Source organism: Spea bombifrons, chromosome 1 (genome assembly GCF_027358695.1).
Source record: "Spea bombifrons isolate aSpeBom1 chromosome 1, aSpeBom1.2.pri, whole genome shotgun sequence".
In the NCBI taxonomy this organism is placed as follows: Eukaryota; Metazoa; Chordata; class Amphibia; order Anura; family Pelobatidae; genus Spea; species Spea bombifrons.
The window spans coordinates 85,420,527-85,442,405 of NC_071087.1; the positions used below are offsets into that span (position 1 = coordinate 85,420,527).

At 41.5% G+C, this 21,879-nt stretch overlaps 1 protein-coding gene across 1 annotated transcript; it reads right to left on the bottom strand.

Moving 5' to 3' along the window:
* Positions 1–1,882: 1,882 nt before the first annotated feature.
* Positions 1,883–21,557, bottom strand: TDRD7 (tudor domain containing 7). The gene is made up of 17 exons (XM_053465789.1): positions 21,277–21,557; positions 19,539–19,760; positions 17,908–18,049; positions 16,718–16,931; positions 13,589–13,674; positions 12,780–12,988; positions 11,872–12,455; positions 8,512–8,698; positions 7,480–7,591; positions 7,058–7,260; positions 6,522–6,656; positions 5,877–5,963; positions 5,352–5,486; positions 4,647–4,757; positions 3,528–4,018; positions 2,780–2,940; positions 1,883–2,380 (listed from the first exon to the last, which is right to left on the bottom strand). Exons 2-17 carry the CDS (start codon positions 19,749–19,751, stop codon positions 2,160–2,162), a joined length of 3,291 nt encoding a protein of 1,096 aa, XP_053321764.1. The 5' UTR covers positions 19,752–19,760; positions 21,277–21,557; the 3' UTR covers positions 1,883–2,159.
* Between the last annotated feature and the right edge of the window lie 322 nt (positions 21,558–21,879).

Sequence of the window (21,879 nt, forward strand, 5' to 3'; positions counted from 1 at the left end):
GTGGGAATTGGAGCTTTATTGGTTCCCACTGAAGAATTGATGGGACCTTGTAGTTTCTTGAGAAGTCCTTTATATATTCTCCGGCAAACAGGCTACAATAAAACGTATGATGGTATAATCCATCCAATGATGGTATAATAATTTGAGGGCCTGTTACCTACAGTATATAATGGTGTTTTATAAATATATATCTGCCCTGTTGCTTAGTTGAGGGTGTGGAGAAGGGAGAGAACTTGATTAGATAATGCTAGTTGTGCCACATCTCAGCTTCAACGAGGTGAACTTTTAACCTATATATCTCACAAACAATTAAAGTGATTGCCAAACGGGATAAGCAAATGAGTAGTTTTAATACATGCATTTACTTTTGCTAAAAGCTGTGACAGTAGAAACTGGAGATTGGGGGGGGGGTTGCTTTATGAGTGATTTTCTTTGCCCCACTACTTCTCGTACCCTTACCTGGCAACAGTTTTGTGAGAAGTTTACACCCATTACATTATTTACAACTTTGCAGTTTTGTTGTCGATATCTTGGCTATGTTGTTACCTAAGGATCACAACAACCCTCTTGACAGTGTAACCCTCTGTAATCCCTCCGGCCCCCTTACCCTTACCATGTCCTTTCTATATAGGCAAATTCAGCCTATTATCACCTGGGGCTCCCTTAGGCAGGGCCTGCCCACTTGGAAAAAAGACCTCCCAGACATAGACCTGGATACGTCGGTCGATGCCACAGTTTTAAACTCTAAGCTTTTGGTGTCTCGTTCCTATAGTGTAACGTTTCTGAAAATCCTTCACCGGACGTACACGACTCCGAAACTCTATGTAGCTGCACGTTTGGGTGATTGTTCTAACAGTTTTAAGTGTGCGGTAACGGACGCCGATCTGTACCACGGCCTCTGGGCCTGCCCCTACATCGCCAACTTTTTGAGGGAAGTTCATCAATATACAATCAGAGTTCTAGGTATCGCCTTCCACTTGAGTGTGGAGTGGGCCCTTTTTGGAATTTTACCGCCTTTAGATGTTTGCCCTTTCAAAAAACCCTTTTGATCACATCAGCGGTTAATAAAAAAGCTATACTGGCCCAATGGATACAGTCTAGCCTGCCTCTTCTAGACATGGCCGGTTAGACTGCATTTTCCACTTGGATTGGCTTAACACCGCCATGCATAGGGAAGTAGAGGCTAAATCTTTCTTCCGAAAATGGCCTTCCTTTATTGCTGTTACGGACGACTCCATTAAACCGTCACTCCACAACACGTTTCGATCCACTGGTACGTTTTGCCTTCAAACGTTGAGGGGGTCCTCTCCAATCCCAGGGCTACGGCCTGCTCTGGCTGTGGTGGAGTCTTAATGTGTTGCTGTAGTTCATATCATGTTTTTCTTGCACCTGTACTTTTCGCACTGTATATTCTGATGCTGCCTGTATAATATGCTCCCCGGCCTCAGTCTGGTGCGTCTGTATTATGTGCCTTCTGTGGCAGGCACTTTCTAGTACCTGTATCGACTATCTAACTTACTGCTGACTTTTACCTTCTGTGCCTTGAACCACGAACGACATGCTTACTGTGTTCGTATGCTGCATTTTGGTTTGCCTTTTATCCTTTTTCTGTACTTCACGTGTACAATATCCTCTTTGAATAAATTAAAAAAACAAAAAAGCTGTGAGTGTAAATTAAAAAGAACCCACAGATTTTCCAATTCCTTCACTTCTCTCACAGGAAATTTCCATCTCAATAATAGCTACTTTTTGTACTGGAAGAAAAGTGCATTTTTCCCCACCGTTATCTGGATTTCAGCCATGATAATCAGTATTTTGCATTATTCATGAAAGGGTGTTGATGGGCTACATTAACTTGAACCTAAAAATAAGCGGAACAGTGTTTTGTATTTATTTTTTTATTGTTAAATAAATGTAATTCTGGATATTTTCTCAACAATGTAGAGCTACTATATTAAACAAAGTGCAAATAATCCAGAAAATCAACTCACTTAAACAATGTAAACAAAAAAATCTGTTAAATATCTTTCACAGAAAACAAGTTCTCAGATTTTGCAAACCTTGCTATGGTTACCAATTGTAGAACAATCTAACTTCTTAAAAAAAGCTGTATTTTCAGTTATTGCTGAATCGAGGCTGGGGTTTTGGGGGGTTACACTCTATTCAGAGCGAGAAAGTTCATCGAGGTACTCTGACATGAGATCATGAACCCAAATATCTGTGTCTGGCATGGAGGTGTCCACAATGTACACCACTACTTTGCGATCCCAAGGGTTAGTGCTTTCGTAAACTGCTTGTATAAGCGCCACAAGAGGTTTCTTCTCCACGTGGTTTCTGAAGACGATTGAGGCTTCTTCAGACCACTGCTCACACTTTATGCCTACAAAAAAAAAAATAATAATAAAAAAAAATAAGAAACTTAAAATCAAGAGTTTTTCTGCCAAATGCAAACTGAAAGCAAAACATTTAAACATGATTTACTTCACTTATCTGAAAAAATAAAAAGTGTTACTGCCCCTCTGATGGGGAAATATCATATATAATGGTCAAGGGTGACACTCGTCTTATGTTCCACACACTAATCAAATTTAGCGTCTGTAATTTACATGTTCTGTAGTTCAATAAGCTAGAACTAATTAGAGAAATCCTTTGACTCTGGAACTTTTGGGTCGGTCTGGGATAGAGCAGAATGCATTGCATCTAGATGTGTGTCAGGACTTGTGTGTATTTTTAAAGATGTGCATCTTATCCCTAAACAAGGGAACATTTAGGTTCTTACCTGCAAGCTGACTTGTTACAGCTTGAAAAGGCAGCTGTCTGAACTTCTGAAGCAGTGGCTGTACTTTACGGCAATTGACCAGTTCATGTCTGCCATAATCAAGCTGGTACACAGATACAAGGCCATTTGTAAGTATTCCTTTCAAAAGAACTCTGTACCACCTGTGGGAAATATTGCAGATTGTAGTGAGCTTCTGTGTTCAATGCAAAAAAACCCCAAACCCTCTAATATTAACAAAACGTGTGAAACTGGAGAATTACTCCACGCATTTGCAAACTGCACAGCACAAAACAATTAAAGGGACCAAGTGCTTATAATGGCTGGAGTGTTTAAGTATTATGCACCCCTGATACATGCATACATAGTGCATGGAAAACAGTTTTAAAAATGTTTGTAACAGATGTGTAGTAACTTTTTGTATACTGGTCTCATCTTCAGAGAAACCGAGATTCAGACATTCAAACACTGTCAGTGTAGGGACACTCATACTGAGCACCATTAAAGAAATGATGCTTCTTGCCAACAGACTGATTTAGCAATTTGGCTTTTGCTAGCGATACATCTAGGTATGAGGAAATACTGGCTATGAGCAGGACCCACACATGAATCATATGCATGACTTAATGAGATAAAGCAATTCTGGAGTAGAATTTGTTAAAAATAAATCCCCCCTCCCCCCTGAGATTTCCCCAAGTTAATTTGGGCAATTTGTTAACATGCAAAATGTAAAATCCTAAAAATGACTTACTTGTTATCAATTTTTGCTGCATATATCTTGGTTTTCTCCAAAGCCACTGGTTTCTCTTCTGTGGTACTGTAGTGCAGTAGCATTTCCTCCATAACCACCTCCAACTTGTGTAGCTCCTGCCAAGGTTGGAAGACAAAATGACCAGGATGGCAAGCCACTGACACAAACACGTCAATGTGCTCGCCAGGCTTGGGTAGAGGTAGTGGTGGGGGCATTTCCGAGCAAGGCGAAGCATTGTTTTGTTCTTCGATGTGCTTTTTTGTTATGTGGGTTTGTTCTTTGCGTGGCCCTGGCATGTTTGATGTGGCATCTCCTTTGCAGTTTACCATACTGGGCAAACCAGGGTTCACACTGATAAACACATCCTTTTGGTGTCTCCACAACTCTTCATTTGTGATTAGGCGGTTGATACTTTTTTCAGGATCCAGACAGTTCTTTGAAGAGAAAAGATAAACATGGACCATGTTCTTTGTTTCGTCCATTTTCACAACCTGTACAAAAACACAAAAAGGTTTTAAACACAATAAGTAACAATGTTCCTTTCCTCTGCATGTCTATGTGGGTAAAAATACACACAAAGTCTAATGACCCTCCTTTTCATAACAGCTCCCTTGGTGAACACAGATACAAGTACGTGTAAGCACAGGACCAGTCACCCAGCTCTTCTGATTGACTAGATTCATTCACAGAACCTCAGAAGGTCAGGACGTAAGTCAACACGCATTTCCTCTGAAAACACTGCCTAGATCTCCATAAGAAGTAAAATAAGTGCTGCACTGATCCCTATTGACACTTTAAGATTATATGAAACACTTAATAAAGCCAGTTTCGCTATTCTAAATGCACAATGCTTACTAAAACGTGATTTGTTAAAATTTTCATTTATAAAAAAAATCCCATGCCCCGAGCCGATGAGCTCTATGTGAAATTGACAGAAGCCAGTATGGCATATGTTTATACAGAAGCAAGGAAGCACAAACCATAATAAATGGATGATAAATGGACTAAGTGTACTGCTGAGTCTGAATGTATTGAAGCAGGTTGAGTCTTGACGTTTACTAGCACAGGTGCAAAACGTATACAGAACAAGAAAAGTCTAGATGTAGTACTAGACGTTACCTTAATGCTACAATCCGAGCAGTTTAAGACGGTGTTCCTGAGCCACAGCACTGCGTCTGGTGTCCACGTACCGATGTTAAGTGGAAGATCTGCTAAACAGCACCTAAGAGCCTATACAAGAACAGAAATATCAATTTATGTCTACTACCACCAGCTACAATTATAAAATTGCATTGTGTGGCATTTGCCATTTAAAGGTAAACTGCTAGCAATGTAACATATCAGTTTAATCCATTTTAAGCCTAAAAAGCGAAGATTTGGTCAGAAAACAATCATGACATAGAATAAAATACAGTATGTAGGTCTACTAAACGCCTAGGTGGTTTAATTAACATCTGTTGTATTGTGTCCCATGTAATTGGTATTCAATAACCATTAAAATGGATATTCACTTAAATCTCGCCTTTGTCTGTTAGTTAAATTTGTCACCCTATTCCCTCAAGATTGTAAGCTTGCCAGCAGGGCTCTCTCCTCCTAATGGATCGGTTTGTCTTAGTCTGTCAATTCTCGTCTTGTCATACCCCTTGAATATATGTATTGTATTAAGCGCTGCGTAAATTGTTGGTGCTATATAAATAAAAGATCATAATAATAATAATATTAATATTAAATCCGCAGCTGCCCTTATCAGGTTCTTTTGGTACCAGTGACCCTGTTTGTCTGTGCGGAGGGTGTTGTGGTACAGTATAGTAGAAGAAGAGTTACCTGAGGAGGAATGGAGATAATATCTCGGAGGAAATGAGATGGAATTTCACGCAGTTCAGAAACTTTTACAGAAGCAATTGTTCCAGAATCTAGGAATTGAACATCGAGTGCGCGGCTACTGTGTACACTTGTTATCTGAAGGAAAAAAACAATAATTAATAAAATAAGTATTAACGGCAGAGGAATATTTATATACACATTTAATAGTCAACCAACGTACTTATCAAGCTCTTCCTTTGGCTGTTAGAACAAATCGAAAAGCGTATTAACTTTTTTTTTGTATTATAAAGATATTCTGCATTTGTTCAAACCAAGTAATGTAAGCATTGAAGACTGAAGACTCTCAATACTCCATGTGAAACCTTAAAGCCTATGGGAACAAATACATATCTCACATTTCCACTAGGCCTGTTTATTACAAACATTATTTGTTGGATCGGCTTCAGGTCAAGTGGACAATTTCTTGCAGTACTAGGAAGAAAATCATACCATTCACAAACCTGTAACAATAACAATATCTCTTACCTCCACTCTGGCCCATTTTCCCTTGCAGTGAAACAGGCAGATTTTTCCACAGAACGGGAGATTTACAAACAAATCCGATGTAACATACTAATAAAAAAATAAAAAAAAAAGTCAGACAAAACCAAAATTCTAAATTTTTGTCCATACCCTGTTCCGACTAGACTTCTCTAGTATCTCTAGAGACTCAGTATCTCTTGTATCAACCTTTGGCTGTTCGCAAAGACATTGTTCTTAAAAACAATTGACTTATTTCTGTAATACTTTTTCCCCCAACTCCAATATACATAGATTTTATTGATATACTGCAGTTAACATGGCTATGTTATCTGTCTGGTAGCAAATGAAGGAGAGCCCACTGACCAGGGTAACGTGTGCAACAGGCATGTAAGAAGCATCTTTTGTTATCCCCGAGAGCCTTTTAGTTTTTATAGCTAAGACAAGAGCTTTTTTTACAGCCCAAAATCTCACTGTGGTGAAGTCAACAGCCTTTTGCAGAGTAAATGGAACCCAAAACACGGGAAGATCTCAATGTACGGTTGGAGAATCTTCTAATTATGAGGAATTTAATGATTCCTCCTAATACATTTGTCATGCTTGTCCTAAGACGCCAGTGCTACACATGCAATGGCAATGAAACATAATTACCTTGGAACTGAAGTCGCTTTGTATCTTCTGTAATGTCTCGCAGAGTTTGGCAAGTCCCTTGGAGGGGACTTGACAAAACAGTGTCCCATCAGAACAAACATTGGTCACAATTACATTTGAGTACGAAGAGTTTATCTATGAAATAAATTAATAAAAATTAGAAGTAAATACTAGAGAGGAAAAAAGGACCGCACTTCTGTTTAGAATTCCACTTAATTATTGCCACCTTACCTCCAAGTTATGTTATTTCTTGCCTTTTGATCCTTCCTATTTCTCTCTCTACACTGGTAATTTGCCCTTGCTACCCCTTCCATAACCAACTGCTCCCAAGCAGTTAAAACTGCCTGTACTTGTGTCCTGTACCCTGTTTAACCCCTGAAGGACAATGGGCGGTCCTGAAACCCATTGAAAACAATGCATTTTGAGCCCGTACATGTACGGGCTTTGTCATTAAGGGGTTAAGTATCCTGGGCACTGTAGAACATAAGTGCTGAACTGATTACACAATGCACAAAAAAAATCAATTCGTTTGATACCTTCAGCTGTAAACTCAGGGAATGATCACACAGCTCTCTTAGACAAGAAGCATTTATGTTAACATCGTCATCTCCTGATGTATCGTAAAGAACCACAAGAGGTATTTCGGTCTTCTGTAGTATTTCTACTGCAAGTATTTTGCCGCAGGCTTTCGACTCCACGGCTTTCACCAGCATAGGATCCTTGCTGAATGCTTCCAAACCTGAAATTCAAAGAAATGAGCTGTTACATGGTATCGCAAACCATATTCATGGAATTGAAATGACCTTTTAAGCACTGCAAGCCTCCGAATTTGCAAAATCCCAGCTTAAGCCTCACCACTTTTTCACTTAATAAAAACTCTGCTTTACTGAGAGGATGGTAGATAAGTACACTTCAACGCTTCACTGGAATAAAATAAAGACTATCCCTTTAACCTTACCTGCCAGTCTGCATTGTGTTGCTTGGAATGGGAGTGTGTAGAACTGCTTAGCCAGCCTACACACTTTGATGACCTCAACTAGATCGCTGAAGCCATAATCCACATAATAGACCTGAAACAACACAGGTAATTTATAATCAACAGGAAACAATATGTGTTAAATAAGGTTCAAATATGAAATAATGAAACATGCCATGAAAGCCTGTCCTCTGTAGCATCCATTTGTAAGAGACTTCCAAAATGCCTCTGGAAGCAACACCAGCACAAGCACTGTGCCTATAGAGCTTCATGAAATGGGTTTCCATGGCTGAACAGTTGCACACTATGTGCAATACCAAGTGTCAAACCCACTGGAGAACTGGAATTGTGTTCTCTGGAGTCACGCTTCACTATCTGCAAGTCTTATAGACAAATCTGGGTTTGGTGGATGCCAGGAAAACACTACCTACATGAATGCTTCGTGCCTACTGTTTGCTGGAGGAGGGATAATGGTCTGGGGCTGCTTTTCAGGGTTGGGCTAGGCCTCTTATTTACAGTTAAAGGTAATGGTAATGGTAATGCTACAGTGTACAAACACATTTTAGACAATTATATATTTCCAACTTTGTGGCACTAGTTTGGGGAAGGTCCTTTTCCCCAGCACTGTGCCTGTGTGCATAAAGCCACACCCAAGACATGACTTCACGAGTTTGGTGTGGAGGAGCAGAACCTTGACCTTAACTCCACTGAACACCTTTGAAATAAATTGGAATACCAATTGTGAGCCAGGTCTTCTCTACCAACATTAGTGCCTGACCTCACAAATGCTCTTTTGGCTGAATGGGCACAAATTCCCACAGAAACACTCCAAAATCTTGTGGAGTGCATGTTACAACCACAAAGGTGGTAGTGACTCTGTATTAATGCCCATGGTTTTGAAATGGGATGTCCAACAAGCTCATATAGTTGTGAAGGTCAGGTGTCCACATCCTTTTGCTCACATAGTTTGTATTGCAATAGGAATGAGTTATAATTTTGGCAATAGCATCTTACCTTTATTTTGTTATCGTCAGTTGTAGATACCTCAGCCCGCAGCCATGCATCCTCCTCGGCTTTTACAGCGACAAGCTGCCCTACCCTTAGGGAGCAAGCCTTAACATGTGATGAGCTTTTACTATAAAACTCTTTCATTTCATCCTCCATGCGCTCTTGGGCAACAGAGTAACCTTGGCCAACATACCTAAGAAATAAAAGAAAACTCAATACACTTATTAACAAATTACAAATAAATTACACGTATTGCCTATATAATGTGTAGATTTGTCTAATGTATTTCTGTAAAAAAGGCGCACATTTCTTTTATAAAATATAAAAGCATGAGCTCCCTACCTAATGCATCTGTATGATCCTTCCACCATGGCCTACACACTAGACATGTGCAACTTGCTTTTGGGCAATGATTTTCATTCCCTGGCCATGCGGTGCAGCCAAAAATTTGGAGACATTTTTTCATTCAGGAAATAAATTAGTTGTCCAGTGCCCACATTCACTCACTTGCGCTCTCATTCTTGTTCACTCTCTCTCTCTGAATGTTCCCTTTCTTCTCTGCCGACCACTTCCGCTTCTGCATCTTCTATCTTCTCCATTCTCTTCTCTCTTCAATCTAATCTTCTTTCTTAGTCCGCATCTCTGTAGACATAACCCGGCAACTTCTGCGGAAATCGGGGGAGAGGATGTCACCGCAGCGCACCCATTTTGGCGGAAGTTGCTGGGTTATGTTCGCAGAGATGCAGATGAAGAAAGACAATTAAGGATTGAAGGTTGATGATGCAGGAGCAGATGCGGAGGCAGGAGACGGTATGGAAACATTTAGAGAGTCAGAGAGAGAATGAACTAGAAAGAGAGTGTGAGTGAATTTTGAGCTTCTTGCTTTGTTGTTTGTTTAATTCTTGGCAGTCTGGCCTCTTTTTCCGAGCGTCGTACGAATCGCTGTATTTTTCGGTATAGTCCACTACTTTTACATGCTTCAAGAACTACTGATTTCTTCCATTCAGTTCAGCTGGGATGTCACTATTCCCAGCAAACCTACATTCTGGAGCCACTGAGTGTCATAGTAAAAACTTAAGCAAGTATCCAAATTAGAATATATAAAACTTAAGTTTTATTTAATATTTGAATAAAATAACCACTCAAATCAAAATAACCCTAAAATATTTTAATTAGGGCTGCAACTAACAATTATTTTAATAATCGATTAGTTGGCCGATTATTTTGTCGATTAATCGGATAAAAAAATACATTATTTTAAATTGAAGAAAAATTGCAATAAAAAACGTACAATTTACACTTTCATATCTTTATTGCAATGGCCTCTCTCTATTCACCTTCTTATTTTACTGACATAATAATAAAAGCTACAAGAACCCAAACACGGTGTTTCTCAAACTAGGTTTTAATACAAAGTTATTAGTAAATATTAATTCATATGTTAACTATTTTTCATATTTAATAAAAACTGAGAAAAAAAAAATTTTTTCTTTACCAAACTGCCCCCAGTTATACACATCTGACCCCCAGCTTGCCACTCTGCCCCCATATATGCCTTATACCTCTTATATGCCAGATTCCACTGTGCCCCCTTATATGCCACTGTGCCCCTGATATGCCTTATACTCCTTATATGCCAGTGATATGCAACTGAGCCCCCTGATATACCTTTTACCCCAGATTTGTTTTATGCCCCCCTGATATGCCTAATATCGATATGTCTTATAGCCCCCTATATGCCACTGAGCCCCCTGATATACCTTTTACCCCAGATATGTTTATGCCCCCCTGATATGCCAAATATCCAAATGCCTTATACCCCCTATATGCCCTAAAAATTCATAATACCCCCCATACACCACTATAACTCACCCATACTCTGGCTCCTCCCCCTCCCATACACCACTCTGGCTCCTCCCCCTCCCATACACACTCTGGCTCCTATCCCTCCCATACACCACTCTGGCTCCTCCCCCCTCCCATACACCACTCTGCCTCCTCCCCCGCGCATACATCACTTTGGCTCCTCCCCTCCCATACATCACTCTGCCTCCTCCCATACACCACTCTGGCTCCTCCCCTCCCATACACCACTCTGGCTCCTCCCCCTCCCATACTCCACTCTGGCTCCTCCCATACTCCAATCTGCCTCCTCCCATACATCACTTTGGCTCCTCCCCCTCCCATACATCACTTTGCCTCCTCCCCCTTCCCATACTCCACTCTGCCTCCTCCCCCCTCCCATACTCCACTCTGCCTCCTCCCCCCTCCCATACTCCACTCTGCCTCCTGTGAACCTCCGTTTCTGACAAGACACCAGGGAGCCGGGTAGAGAGGCAGAGTGACGTATGAGAGGGGGAGGAGCCAGAGTGGTGTATTGGAGGGTGGCTCCCATACACCCCTCTGACTCCTCCCCCCTCCCATACACCGCTCTGCCTCTCTACCCGGCTCCGTTACTGAAGGCACTTTCACTGCAGCTTCATAGAAGCCACAGTGTAAGTGAAGGGCAGTAACGGAGTCTGTCTGTGCGATGCAGACCCTCACCGGCTGTCAGAGAGGATGATTCTCTGTCAGCCGGTGGGGGTCTGCATCGCACAGACAGACTCCGTTACTCACCTTCACTTACACCTTCTATGAAGGTAGAGAGGCAGAGTGATGTATGGGAGGGGGGAGGAGGCAGATGGGAGGGGGAGAGAGACGGAAGTGAGAGACCGGCCGACAGTGAGGGGAATCCAGGTCTCCTGCAGCGTTGCGGGGGATCTGGATTCCGGTGTTATAATCCGATCTCTGTTTGAGGTCGGATTATATAAGGAGAGGAGTTTTTCAGAGCATTTGCTCTGAAAAACACCTCTTTTTATAATCGATAAAAATCGATCCGATTAATCGATAATGAAAATCGTTGACAACGATTTTGATTATCGATTATTATCGATTAGTTGTTTCAGCCCTAATTTTAATAGACAATAAGAGCAGCCTCTGTTAATAAATCACTATAGATACCTCTCTGTCTACAATACTCCAAACAGCCCTGCAGATCTCAAACTAAAGATTTTACAAATGAAAATAAGAAATTGTTAGCAGCTGGAGCGGAGACACCCCACTGAGTGTCAACAGAGCAACCAGCATGGCTTTCAGCTTATCTGTAAGGCAGCGTTCAATACATAATGTTCCAGCTGCACTCCCTCATGGCACCACAAAAAACATGTTTATTTAACACATACATAAAACTGTACTGATTTATAAAACAGATTGATTTATTAAAATGGTGGAAGTAGTGTTTCTTTTTTTTCCCATTAATTTTCTGCCACAAGAACAATCTTGTTTTAGACTATCATATGTAGGGCATGTACAGACAAAACCACTTACCTTATTACTACTTCATTAGTATCATTGAGCTCCACTACTAGCACCGAGGGGGATGCTTCTGAAGGAAAAACTAATGCGGGAGGTGTCAGGTCCACATCAAAATCTTCTGTGTCTGATGGATTCGCGCCTTGGTTTATCTTTGGTATTGCCTGAGACACATTCATGTTCCCTAAAAGATTCATGTTCTGCTCTTCGCTCAATACGGCCTTTGCATATAGGATAGCTTTGTAAGGATTTTCAGAAATGATGTCCACATTGCAAATATCGGAGAGGGTGGAAAGGTTCTGGAGAACTTCGTCAGGAAACTTCATTCTGTATGTGTCTTCGAAGACTTTAGGAAGCGCACGTGACCAGAGGCCTGTAGGATAATGTAACAAGATTTCGGAAACCTTCTGCTTCAGTTCAGCATCAGGTATAGTGCCTGGGGTTTGTTTAGGAGTAGGTGTAGGTTTTGAATGAACAGGAGAGATATTTTGTTTTATCAGCTCGCTGCTCCGATGCGGGGAAGTCTTCGGAGTGGTCTGTTTTCTTATGGGTGGATAAAGAATGACTTCTGTCTGACCACCATTCATAAGCTTCTGAGCCTAGAAGCAAAGGGTACACGCTGTATTACAATGTCACAATAATGTAAAATACAGGTAATGATGGGCAGGTAACCAGCTTAGATTAACCACAATACAAAGCAGCCTTCAGAGTGGCAGCTCAGTGGTGGATGAGACCCACAGCCTTCAAGCTAACACATACCAGTGAGGACCCCAACAGTCAAGCACATTTCCAATATAAATAGTGCAGTGACAACACACTATTTACATATTTCAATGCAGAAATAAACTCTAATGACAGTATGACACAGCGACAAGTGAAACTATCTACACTTTTGGACAATACCACCAACAATAACCATTTACCGTGCAAATATGAGTCCAAGCGGGAACCTGTTTTAACACATCTTCGCCAAGGTCTTGTTTAAAGGTCTCCTTGTAAAGCAGAGGCAGCTTTGAAATCCAGATGCCGTTGCTGTATTTGCTGAAAAGGTCTCTTAAGTTATTCTGAACCGAAACGAGGTTGTGATAAAAACTGCCGAGCAGAGGAAGTTTTCCGGATTGTGTGTCATTGGCTTGACGAGACAGAAAGTAAAAAGTTGTTGGCTTAGAGGACACAGATTTTAAAAGGTCATTTAAATAAAACCAGAAAATATTTTCCCTGTTTTCATGGACTAAGTTATTAGATTTGGTTTTACAAATTATTGTATTTTGTGCATTTTTAAACACAACTTCAACATGCTTTTAACATACATTACTTTTACAGGTGGGATCAACATTCATCATTCCATAGATGAATCGTGGACATAAATGACTTTAGAAAATATCAGTAAATACAGGGAGGTTGTAAAAGACACCCCACCAATCTTTGCAGGACTTGCCACAAACTCAGCAGATCAAGTTAGAAAATAGGCCGTCTAACGTTGTAGCTAATGGATTATTCTTGCCGACAGGATCATTCTATTAGTTACTACGTTAGGACCAGAATCACAACTTTCAATATATTTAACATAAAACTCAAGACTCTGATGGACATTCATGTTTTTGTAGTAGGCCTAGGCATGACAGAAACCCCACCTGCTAGAAGTCCCCCATTGAAACCCATATGCCTTTACCCAACAAAACCTGCCATTTTGTTTTACAGCCCTGGCTATAATTTCCACATAATAGCCTACCATTTGAATCCACAGTAGTGGTTGGAAGCAGATACGAATTACCCTCTTTCTGGAACCGTGGTGGAAGCGTTACTTTTCTTTCAGGTCTGACAAATAAACAAAAAAACCATACATATATAATGATAATTGGGCTGCATCTGACAGAAATCAAATAATGACAGTGAAGCGATCTGAACATTCTGCACATCTTTTGTTTAGAATGGTTCTGTTGATCCACAAAAAGATAACATGCTTTTGTCAGAGTCGGCTAGTAAATAGTTTACTTTTTAAAAAAAAAAAAAAGAAAAAAAAAATCCCAATTGACTGTCCCGATTTCGCTGCAGGGATTAATAGACAAATAAAGACGAAAAGCACATGCCGATTTCAATCATCTGATGTGCGAAAAGATGATTTAAGCAAATATGCATGCCAAGCTAGGCCTACATCAGCTTAAAAAGAGAAAAGAATGTGTGTAATGAGTATTAACAAAAAGTGCTGCTGAAGCACCCATCCGGATCTACAACTTGTATGATTAAAGGCAAATACAACAAGTGACCTGTAGACACACAACTAGGGCTGCAACTAACGATTATTTGTAATAAACGTACAATTTACACTTTCATCTCTTTATTGCAATGGCCTCTCGCTATTCACCTTCTTATTTTACTGACATAATAAAAGCTACAAGAACCCAAACACAGTGTACAAAGTTATTAGTAAATATTAATTCATATGTTAACTATTTTTCATATTTAATAAAAACTGAGAAAAAAGCCTTGTTTATATTTTCTTTTATTTACCAAACTACCCCCAGTTATGCACATCTGACCCCCAGCTTGCCACTCTGCCTCATATATGCCAGAGATTCCACTGTGCCCCCGATATGCCTTGTACTCCTTATATGCCAGTGATATCCAACTGAGCCCCCTGATATACCTTTTACCCCCAGATATGTCTTATGCCCCCCTGATATGCCTTATAACTTCCAATATGCCACTTGCCCCCATTTATGCCTTATACCTCCCTATATGCCACTGTGCACCCTGATACGCCACTCCGCTCCCCATAAATGCCCTGCACCACCCTGAAATTCTCCCTGATTCACCACTCTGCCTCCCCCAGATATGCCTCCCTGAAATTCATTATACACCCCATACACCACTCTACCTCCCCTATACACCACTCTAACTCCCCCAGATATGCCATTCTGCCTCCCTGAAATTCATTATACCCCCCATACACCACTATAACTCACCCATACACCACTCTGCCTCCTCCCCCTCCCATACTCCACTCTGCCTCCTCCCCCCTCCCATACTCCACTCTGCCTCCTCCCCCCCTCCCATACTCCACTCTGCCTCCTCCCCCCCTCCCATACTCCAATCTGCCTCCTCCCCCCCTCCCATACTCCAATCTGCCTCCTCCCCCCTCCCATATTCCACTCTGCCTCCTCCCCCTCCCATACACCACTTTGCCTCCTCCCCCCCTTCCCATACACCACTCTGGCTCCTCCCCCTCCCATACTCCACTCTGCCTCCTCCCCCTCCCATACTCCACTCTGCCTCCTCCCCCCTCCCATACTCCACTCTGCCTCCTGTCAGCAACGGAGGTTCACAAGACACAAGGGAGCCGGGTAGAGAGGCAGAGTGGCGTATGGGAGGGGGAGGAGCTCCCATACACCCCTCTGACCCCTCCCATACACCACTCTGCTTCTCTCCCGACTCCCTGGTGTTTTGTGAACCTCCGTTGCTGACAGGCACTTACGCTGAGGCTTCTATGAAGCTGCAGTGTAAGTGAAGGGCAGTAACGGAGGCTATCTGTGCGATGCAGACCCCCACCAGCTGACAGAGAGGATGATCCTCTGCAGGAGACCTCGATTCTCTGTCAGCCTTCACTTACGCTGAGGCTTCTATGAAGCTGCAGTGAAAGTGCCTGTCAGCAACGGAGGCTCACAAAATACCAGGGAGTCGGGAGAGAGGCAGAGCAGTGTATGGGAGGGGGGGAGGAGTCAGAGGGGTGGGGGGAGGAGTCAGAGGGGTGTATGGGAGGGGGGAGAGAGACGGAAGTGAGAGACCGGCCGACAGTGAGGGGAATCCAGGTCCCCTGCAGCGTTGCGGGGGATCTGGATTCTAGTGTTATAATCCGATCTCTGTTTGAGGTCGGATTATATAAGGATAAAATCGATTCAACTAATCGATAATGAAAATCGTTGACAATGATTTTCATTATCGATTATTATCGATTCTATTGATTAGTTGTTTCAGCCCTACACACAACAATTTAAAAAAAAACAGAAAAAATGTAAGCAATTTTTACATTGGCATATAGCAGGCTTTGTGGTCACACCCGTTTGCTATTCCACTTAAAATAACCTTTACTGCTAAAAATTGCATTAGAAACATAATTCTTAAAATGACACTTTAAACAACAGTGGTAGCCAGCAGTAAAGACAGAAAGGTTTTGCTGTATCACACGCAAAGTTGTAGCTGTGTCTTTAAAGATGCTTTGTTGTCAGTCTTGGTTCATTTTACAAACCATGCACCTAGCTCTAATGAAAGAAAAAAAGCACACAAAGGGGAAAGGTTTTCTCAATACCTTTCACAGTTATCGCTGAACATCATAGAACAACTCTCCCTTTATAGTATTCCCTTTCATACTTAAAATGCAATTAGATACGCACCTAAACTCGTAGAAGTATTCTCCGTCACTTGACCTGTTTCGTTTTGGGGAAGGGGGATTCAAGGTCACTCAGCATGTTAAGGCTACCTTCTCTTAGAAGATCCTAAAAACCATCCTGTCAGATTTAGATCTATATAGTGAAGACTTTCACTTAGTCTGGCTTGGTGATGGCAAACAAAGTGCCTTATTAGTCAGCAAGCCTTGAAAGTCCAAATAGACATTATACTGAGTGACCAACTTGGTCCCAATAAGTTGATCCCATTACTGCTGTTGGAGAGCAAGGGAAATTTGAAAAGGACAGAGAGAAAACTCTGGAATCACTCAATGTTAAGATGAGGCAAAGATCACTGAAATTACCAAGGACTAATTAAGATCAGAATCCTTACATCAAGAAAAATGGGCCAGCAAAATGGGCCAGATCTGCCATCAAATTGTGTGTTTCTGCACATACAAAGTACGCAAAACACTAACCTGTTTGTGATAGATGGTTGCCTTGGCGTGAGAACCTCTCTGGAAATGCCAGCATTGTACATTAGAGCCCCAGGTGGAGGAGAGTAGGGATCAGGTGGGGGCTGACCTCCCCAAACATTCCCCTTAACCTTTGCAGTAGAAGGTACAGGTTTCCTGATGATTCTGTCTTGAGGGGATGGGAACCCTGGTTTTCTGAGTGTGGCTTTTGGTTTCCCTTTTAAGAAGAAGAAAAAAAAAAAAATACCTGAACATTTTGCAATTTTTTTTAGTTTTAAATTATGAATTGCGAAGGGACAAAACATACCGTAAAGGCCATGGTTTTTCTGAATACTTTCTATTAAAAGTGCCGTTCCACTTGAAGATTTAATAGAACTTTTTTCAGGGTGCCTGCTAGGTCCAAACTTATTCAGTTTATTTATTTCTACCTATAAAACAGCCTAACTCTCAAGTGCGATGGCAGCTAAACAGTTAGCAGTTGAAAGAGCAGTTTATCTGCGTCAAGCATTCGGAACACTGGCAGACTGAAGGATCGTTCTCAGATTAGTTTATTGCTACAACCTGCATCACTATCCCTTAATCTTGTGAGGATCACATGCCTAATATAAGATTATTGGAAAGAAGTTGAGATCTATGCTGTACAGGAGCCAGAATATTAAGATCTGGGAGCGGCGCCTACACATGCCTCCAACGTGAAGCTCTAGGTCAACAAGGAATAATAACAAATCAGTTGTCTTCATTACCTTATTGAATACCTCTCCTGTATTTAATATTAAACGTAAAGTATTCTGCAAACTTACGCAAGTATCGCAAGCCAACATGCATCATGTAGTCCTGTATTGAACCTTTAACATAATGGCTTAAACCGATAATAAACATGACCGTTGGGTCTACTGTACAGCAGAAACGCCTCGTGCCAGCTAAAGTACTCCATGTAAAACCAATGAAAGTAGAGAGGATGTAATGAATAATTTTGTATTCCATTTAAAATCACCACAGTTATAGGTACGATATTTACGCAAAGGGCAATATTTTTTTTTTTTTTTTTTAAGGGCCAGTCTTCTGGCAGCGGATCTTTTAAACCTGTTTTGGTTAAGAATAGGATTTGACAAACACACATTTTTAAGTCTATTTAAAGCTAACATTTTATAGGACGTGATCTGTAAAGACTTGCACTAGGTTATTGCCATTACCAACGTGTGTGACGGGGGCAGAATATTTCAGCCTCATCTGACAGTTGACTTGGCCTCCAGATTTCCTTTTTGAGCTTCTCTGGCGGGCAACAAGTTCAGCAATCCGGGCTGTTTCCTTACAAACCACAGCATGACAGACCACCTGCATTAGGAGAACAGAATGGAGGATAAGTACACAATTAGCCAAGATATCAGGAGTTGGCACACTTTTTCCCCCTGAGAGGCCCGGCCAATGATTTAACTTTTGCTATCTAGCCAGCTGTTTATAAGAAACAGCTAATACCTTACATATGGTAACATATACACTGGCCACTTTATTAGGTACACCTTGCTAGTACCGGGTTGGACCCCCTTTTGCCTATAGAACTGCCTTCATTCTTCGTGGAATACTTTCTACAAGGTGCTGGAAACATTCCTCAGAGATTTTGGTCCATATGGACATGATGGCATCACGCACTTGCTGAAGATTTGTCGGCTGCACATCCATGATGCCAATCTCCCGTTCCACCACATCCCAAAGGTGCTCTATTGGATTGAGATCTGGTGACTGCCATCCACCAGCTCCTAGGCTTATAAGATATATGCCCGGCTGAACTCTCTCTTGCCACTGCACACTTCCAGTACACTCACCCCCACAAGTGAGTTTGAGGGTCTAATGAGAGGCTACCACGTACAGGAGCAGAAGGCACCCCAACTGAGTTAGATGGGAGAGCCAGCGATTGGTGAAAAAGTCACACTGTGGCAGGGACAGTGCACTGCAAATCTAGAGCTGCAGGTTCTCCCTAAGTCTTTAGTGAATGCATATTAAAACACAACATGCTTAAATATGCATTCTTCATTGGCAGAGTATATGCCAACCCAAATTACCAAGGAAATACTTTTCTTAAAAGCCCTCACACCTCTACATTTCTGCAATATGTTTGGTTATACGTATATTGAACATGAAGCCCATGTAGGTGACAGTACACAACATACTGCAGGATAAGCACACATAAAATGGGATTACGTACCATAATTATGCCAAAGAAACACAATCTAGGAATTTAATATATTGGTCTGTGAATATGAGATTTTTGGACCTCTGCTGCACCTGTTTTTGTGGGTTACAGTGATAAACCTCAGCTTATTAGTCATGCGCTTTAAAACTAAATACGTCCAACGCAATTACAGTAACTGACAAAAATCAGAGCAGAAAATGAAATGATCAGAAAATATGGTCCCATAACACTGGTTGACTGGGAGGAGTAGAGGGCTCAATGCCACCAAAAACTTGTTTTTCTACCACCTACGGTAGAAAGCCTTTCTGGAAACGACACACATTAGGCTGAGTAGATCAAGTAGGATTAATGTCGCTTTTGTTAACAAGGCCAGCATATACTGACATCAATTGGTATTGTTCAAGCACAAGCTGGCTTAACATCAGCGATACACTAATACAAATACTCTGCAATACGGATCTGAGTAGATAACGATTCCCTGCTAACTGGCACCCAGAGAAATAAAAAATGGAATTATACCGATCATCAATGAGTGCTCAAAAATAGGGAAAACAAACAAAACCGTACAATATTTGGTTCTTTACACCCCATATTGAAGCACATGCAGATTTTTTTTGAAGTTGAAGCCATTACCTCGCCAGCACGGTTCATATCAATTTTCACAACGGCAGGAACGGCTTTCAAATATGCCTCCAGTGTTTGGAAACCCATTTCCTTGAACGGAATCGTCTCTCCGGTAAGCGATTTATACTCTCCTTGTAGCCGAAAGAGAGGCACGCCATTTTTATTTGCCTGCAAGACGGCCCTCAGCATTTTTGCCACCAGATCTTTCTCCGACTCCAGCATTTTGCTCTCCTATTAAAAATAAAAAGGGAAATGGAAGTAGTATTAGAAAAAGTATATTCAACTTGGGATAACGCTTCAAAATGAATACAGAGTTGACTTTTCCTACACTATGTCACCTAATAAGCAGGGACATTCAGTTGGTTGCTATGATTAAACCAACTGCCCCCTCATTTATCTTCAGAAATGTTTACGTGCTTCTACAAACCTAGAGGGGGGGAAGTATATATATATATAAACTGAATTTTAAAGTTCAAAACACTACATTTATATACTTTACAAGTCAGGTGCAAGCTATGAAGTATTGTACTGCTCTAGAAGTGATCAAAAAGTTAATTGTAGACTCATACAACTGAACCTAACAAGCATCCTCTTGGATAATGCAAACCAAGACTCATGAGCCATGGCTCCTAAAATTACACTACTGGCCCTTAACTTCTGGTGAAATTGACTAAGAAGTTATCACAGGATGGAGGGAAAAACACGTTAACACAATAAAGATTAGTATTTAAAAGTCACAGAAAACAACCAAATGGTCAGCAAAATGAGCCTGACACCCGCCCGAGGTAAGCTCTTTAAAAATCAAAGGCAGTGCACCTCTAAGGGGCCATTGTTGGAGATGACAGAAGGCGAGTGTCTCGTATGGACCTTGGCCTACTCTGCTGAAGATGTTTAAAAAAAAAAAAAAAAAAAAGAGTCAAAGAGGGAAAAGAGAAGTGACCAATAGGAACATTCCATAGCTTGCGTCATGTACATATTTAAAAAAAAAAACAACTAATAACCTAATGAACTAGTGATCACCGATGCAAAATACAGCTACAGCCACAGTGTAATGGGCCATTGTTCACAACTAATTGTGGATTTTTCCCCCAGGCTCATCAACGTCCGCACAGTAGAGTGAAGCTTTGTTCAACCCAACATCCCTGGGGACGTAACTTGAAAGTGCCGGCCAAGGTGGTGACACAAATGGATCTTTTAAAAGTTTTTACAGTTGTCAGCAGTCCACAAAACTGTCGCCGGAGTGTATAGACAAGGCTGAACAGGGATACTCATCTAATAACCATAAACACATGTGGGAGTGTGTGTATATATATATATATATATATATATATATATATATATATACACACACACTATTATACATGCACAGTGCTAATAACAGCACATATTAATGTATTAGTAATGCCCCACCCAGATAAAACCCACACACTGGCAGCTACTATGCATTATTGAGCCTTATCATCTTAAAGCAACTCTATGTGTGAATATATATATATATATATATATATATATATATATATATATATATATATATATATATATATAGTGAGAGATAGTTAAATACACACCCTTACCACAGCGAATACGATGTAGTTCTGGTATTTTGTATGTCATAATAATAATTTAAGACATTGCCCATATATATGAATTATTGCGTCCTGATCGCACGCATTAACGGACAGACTATGGTTATATACGTAGATCTGCTGGGTACAGCTGGTACAAGCAGTTACTAACAGGTGCTCACCTTCTCGGATCAAGACCCGTCAGAAGCGGCTCTGGGCTAACGGCTTCTGTACCCCACGGACACCCTGCACAGCCCGGCCAAGGAGGTGGGCGGATTAGCGGCTGAGAGAGGCCACCATGTCTCCCAAGAGGAGACTGTAGTTCCGGGAGCAGCTGCCAGCGCTGGAGAATGGGCAGGACAGGTCCCTCCGTTAGGAGCCAACAGCCTCTCTCGGTATCAGTTTCGTTTCTGCGCTCGCAGACTAAGCTTCACTTTCCTCTTCACGGTCTCCACACACTCCAGTCTCGGTCCGCCTCCGGCCTGACTGTCAGTCTGACGCTATGGCCCCGCCCCCCAGTGGCAGCACGTGTGCCGGGAGTCTGACCTCTCCTCGGGAACCGTCCATGGCAGCCAAGGCCCGCCTGAATGACTAGTGACCATTGCCTGAGGAGGCGTCCTAGTCCTGCGCACAACCTATTCGGTCCAAAACAGGGATGCCAGCTTCCTGTATATATATTTATATATATATACACATCTCTCTCTCTCTCCATGGTGCAGGGATCGTGTGCCAGGAGCCCAGAAAGGATCCAGACGTGGTGTAAATTCCTCGTTTTGTGTTGCACT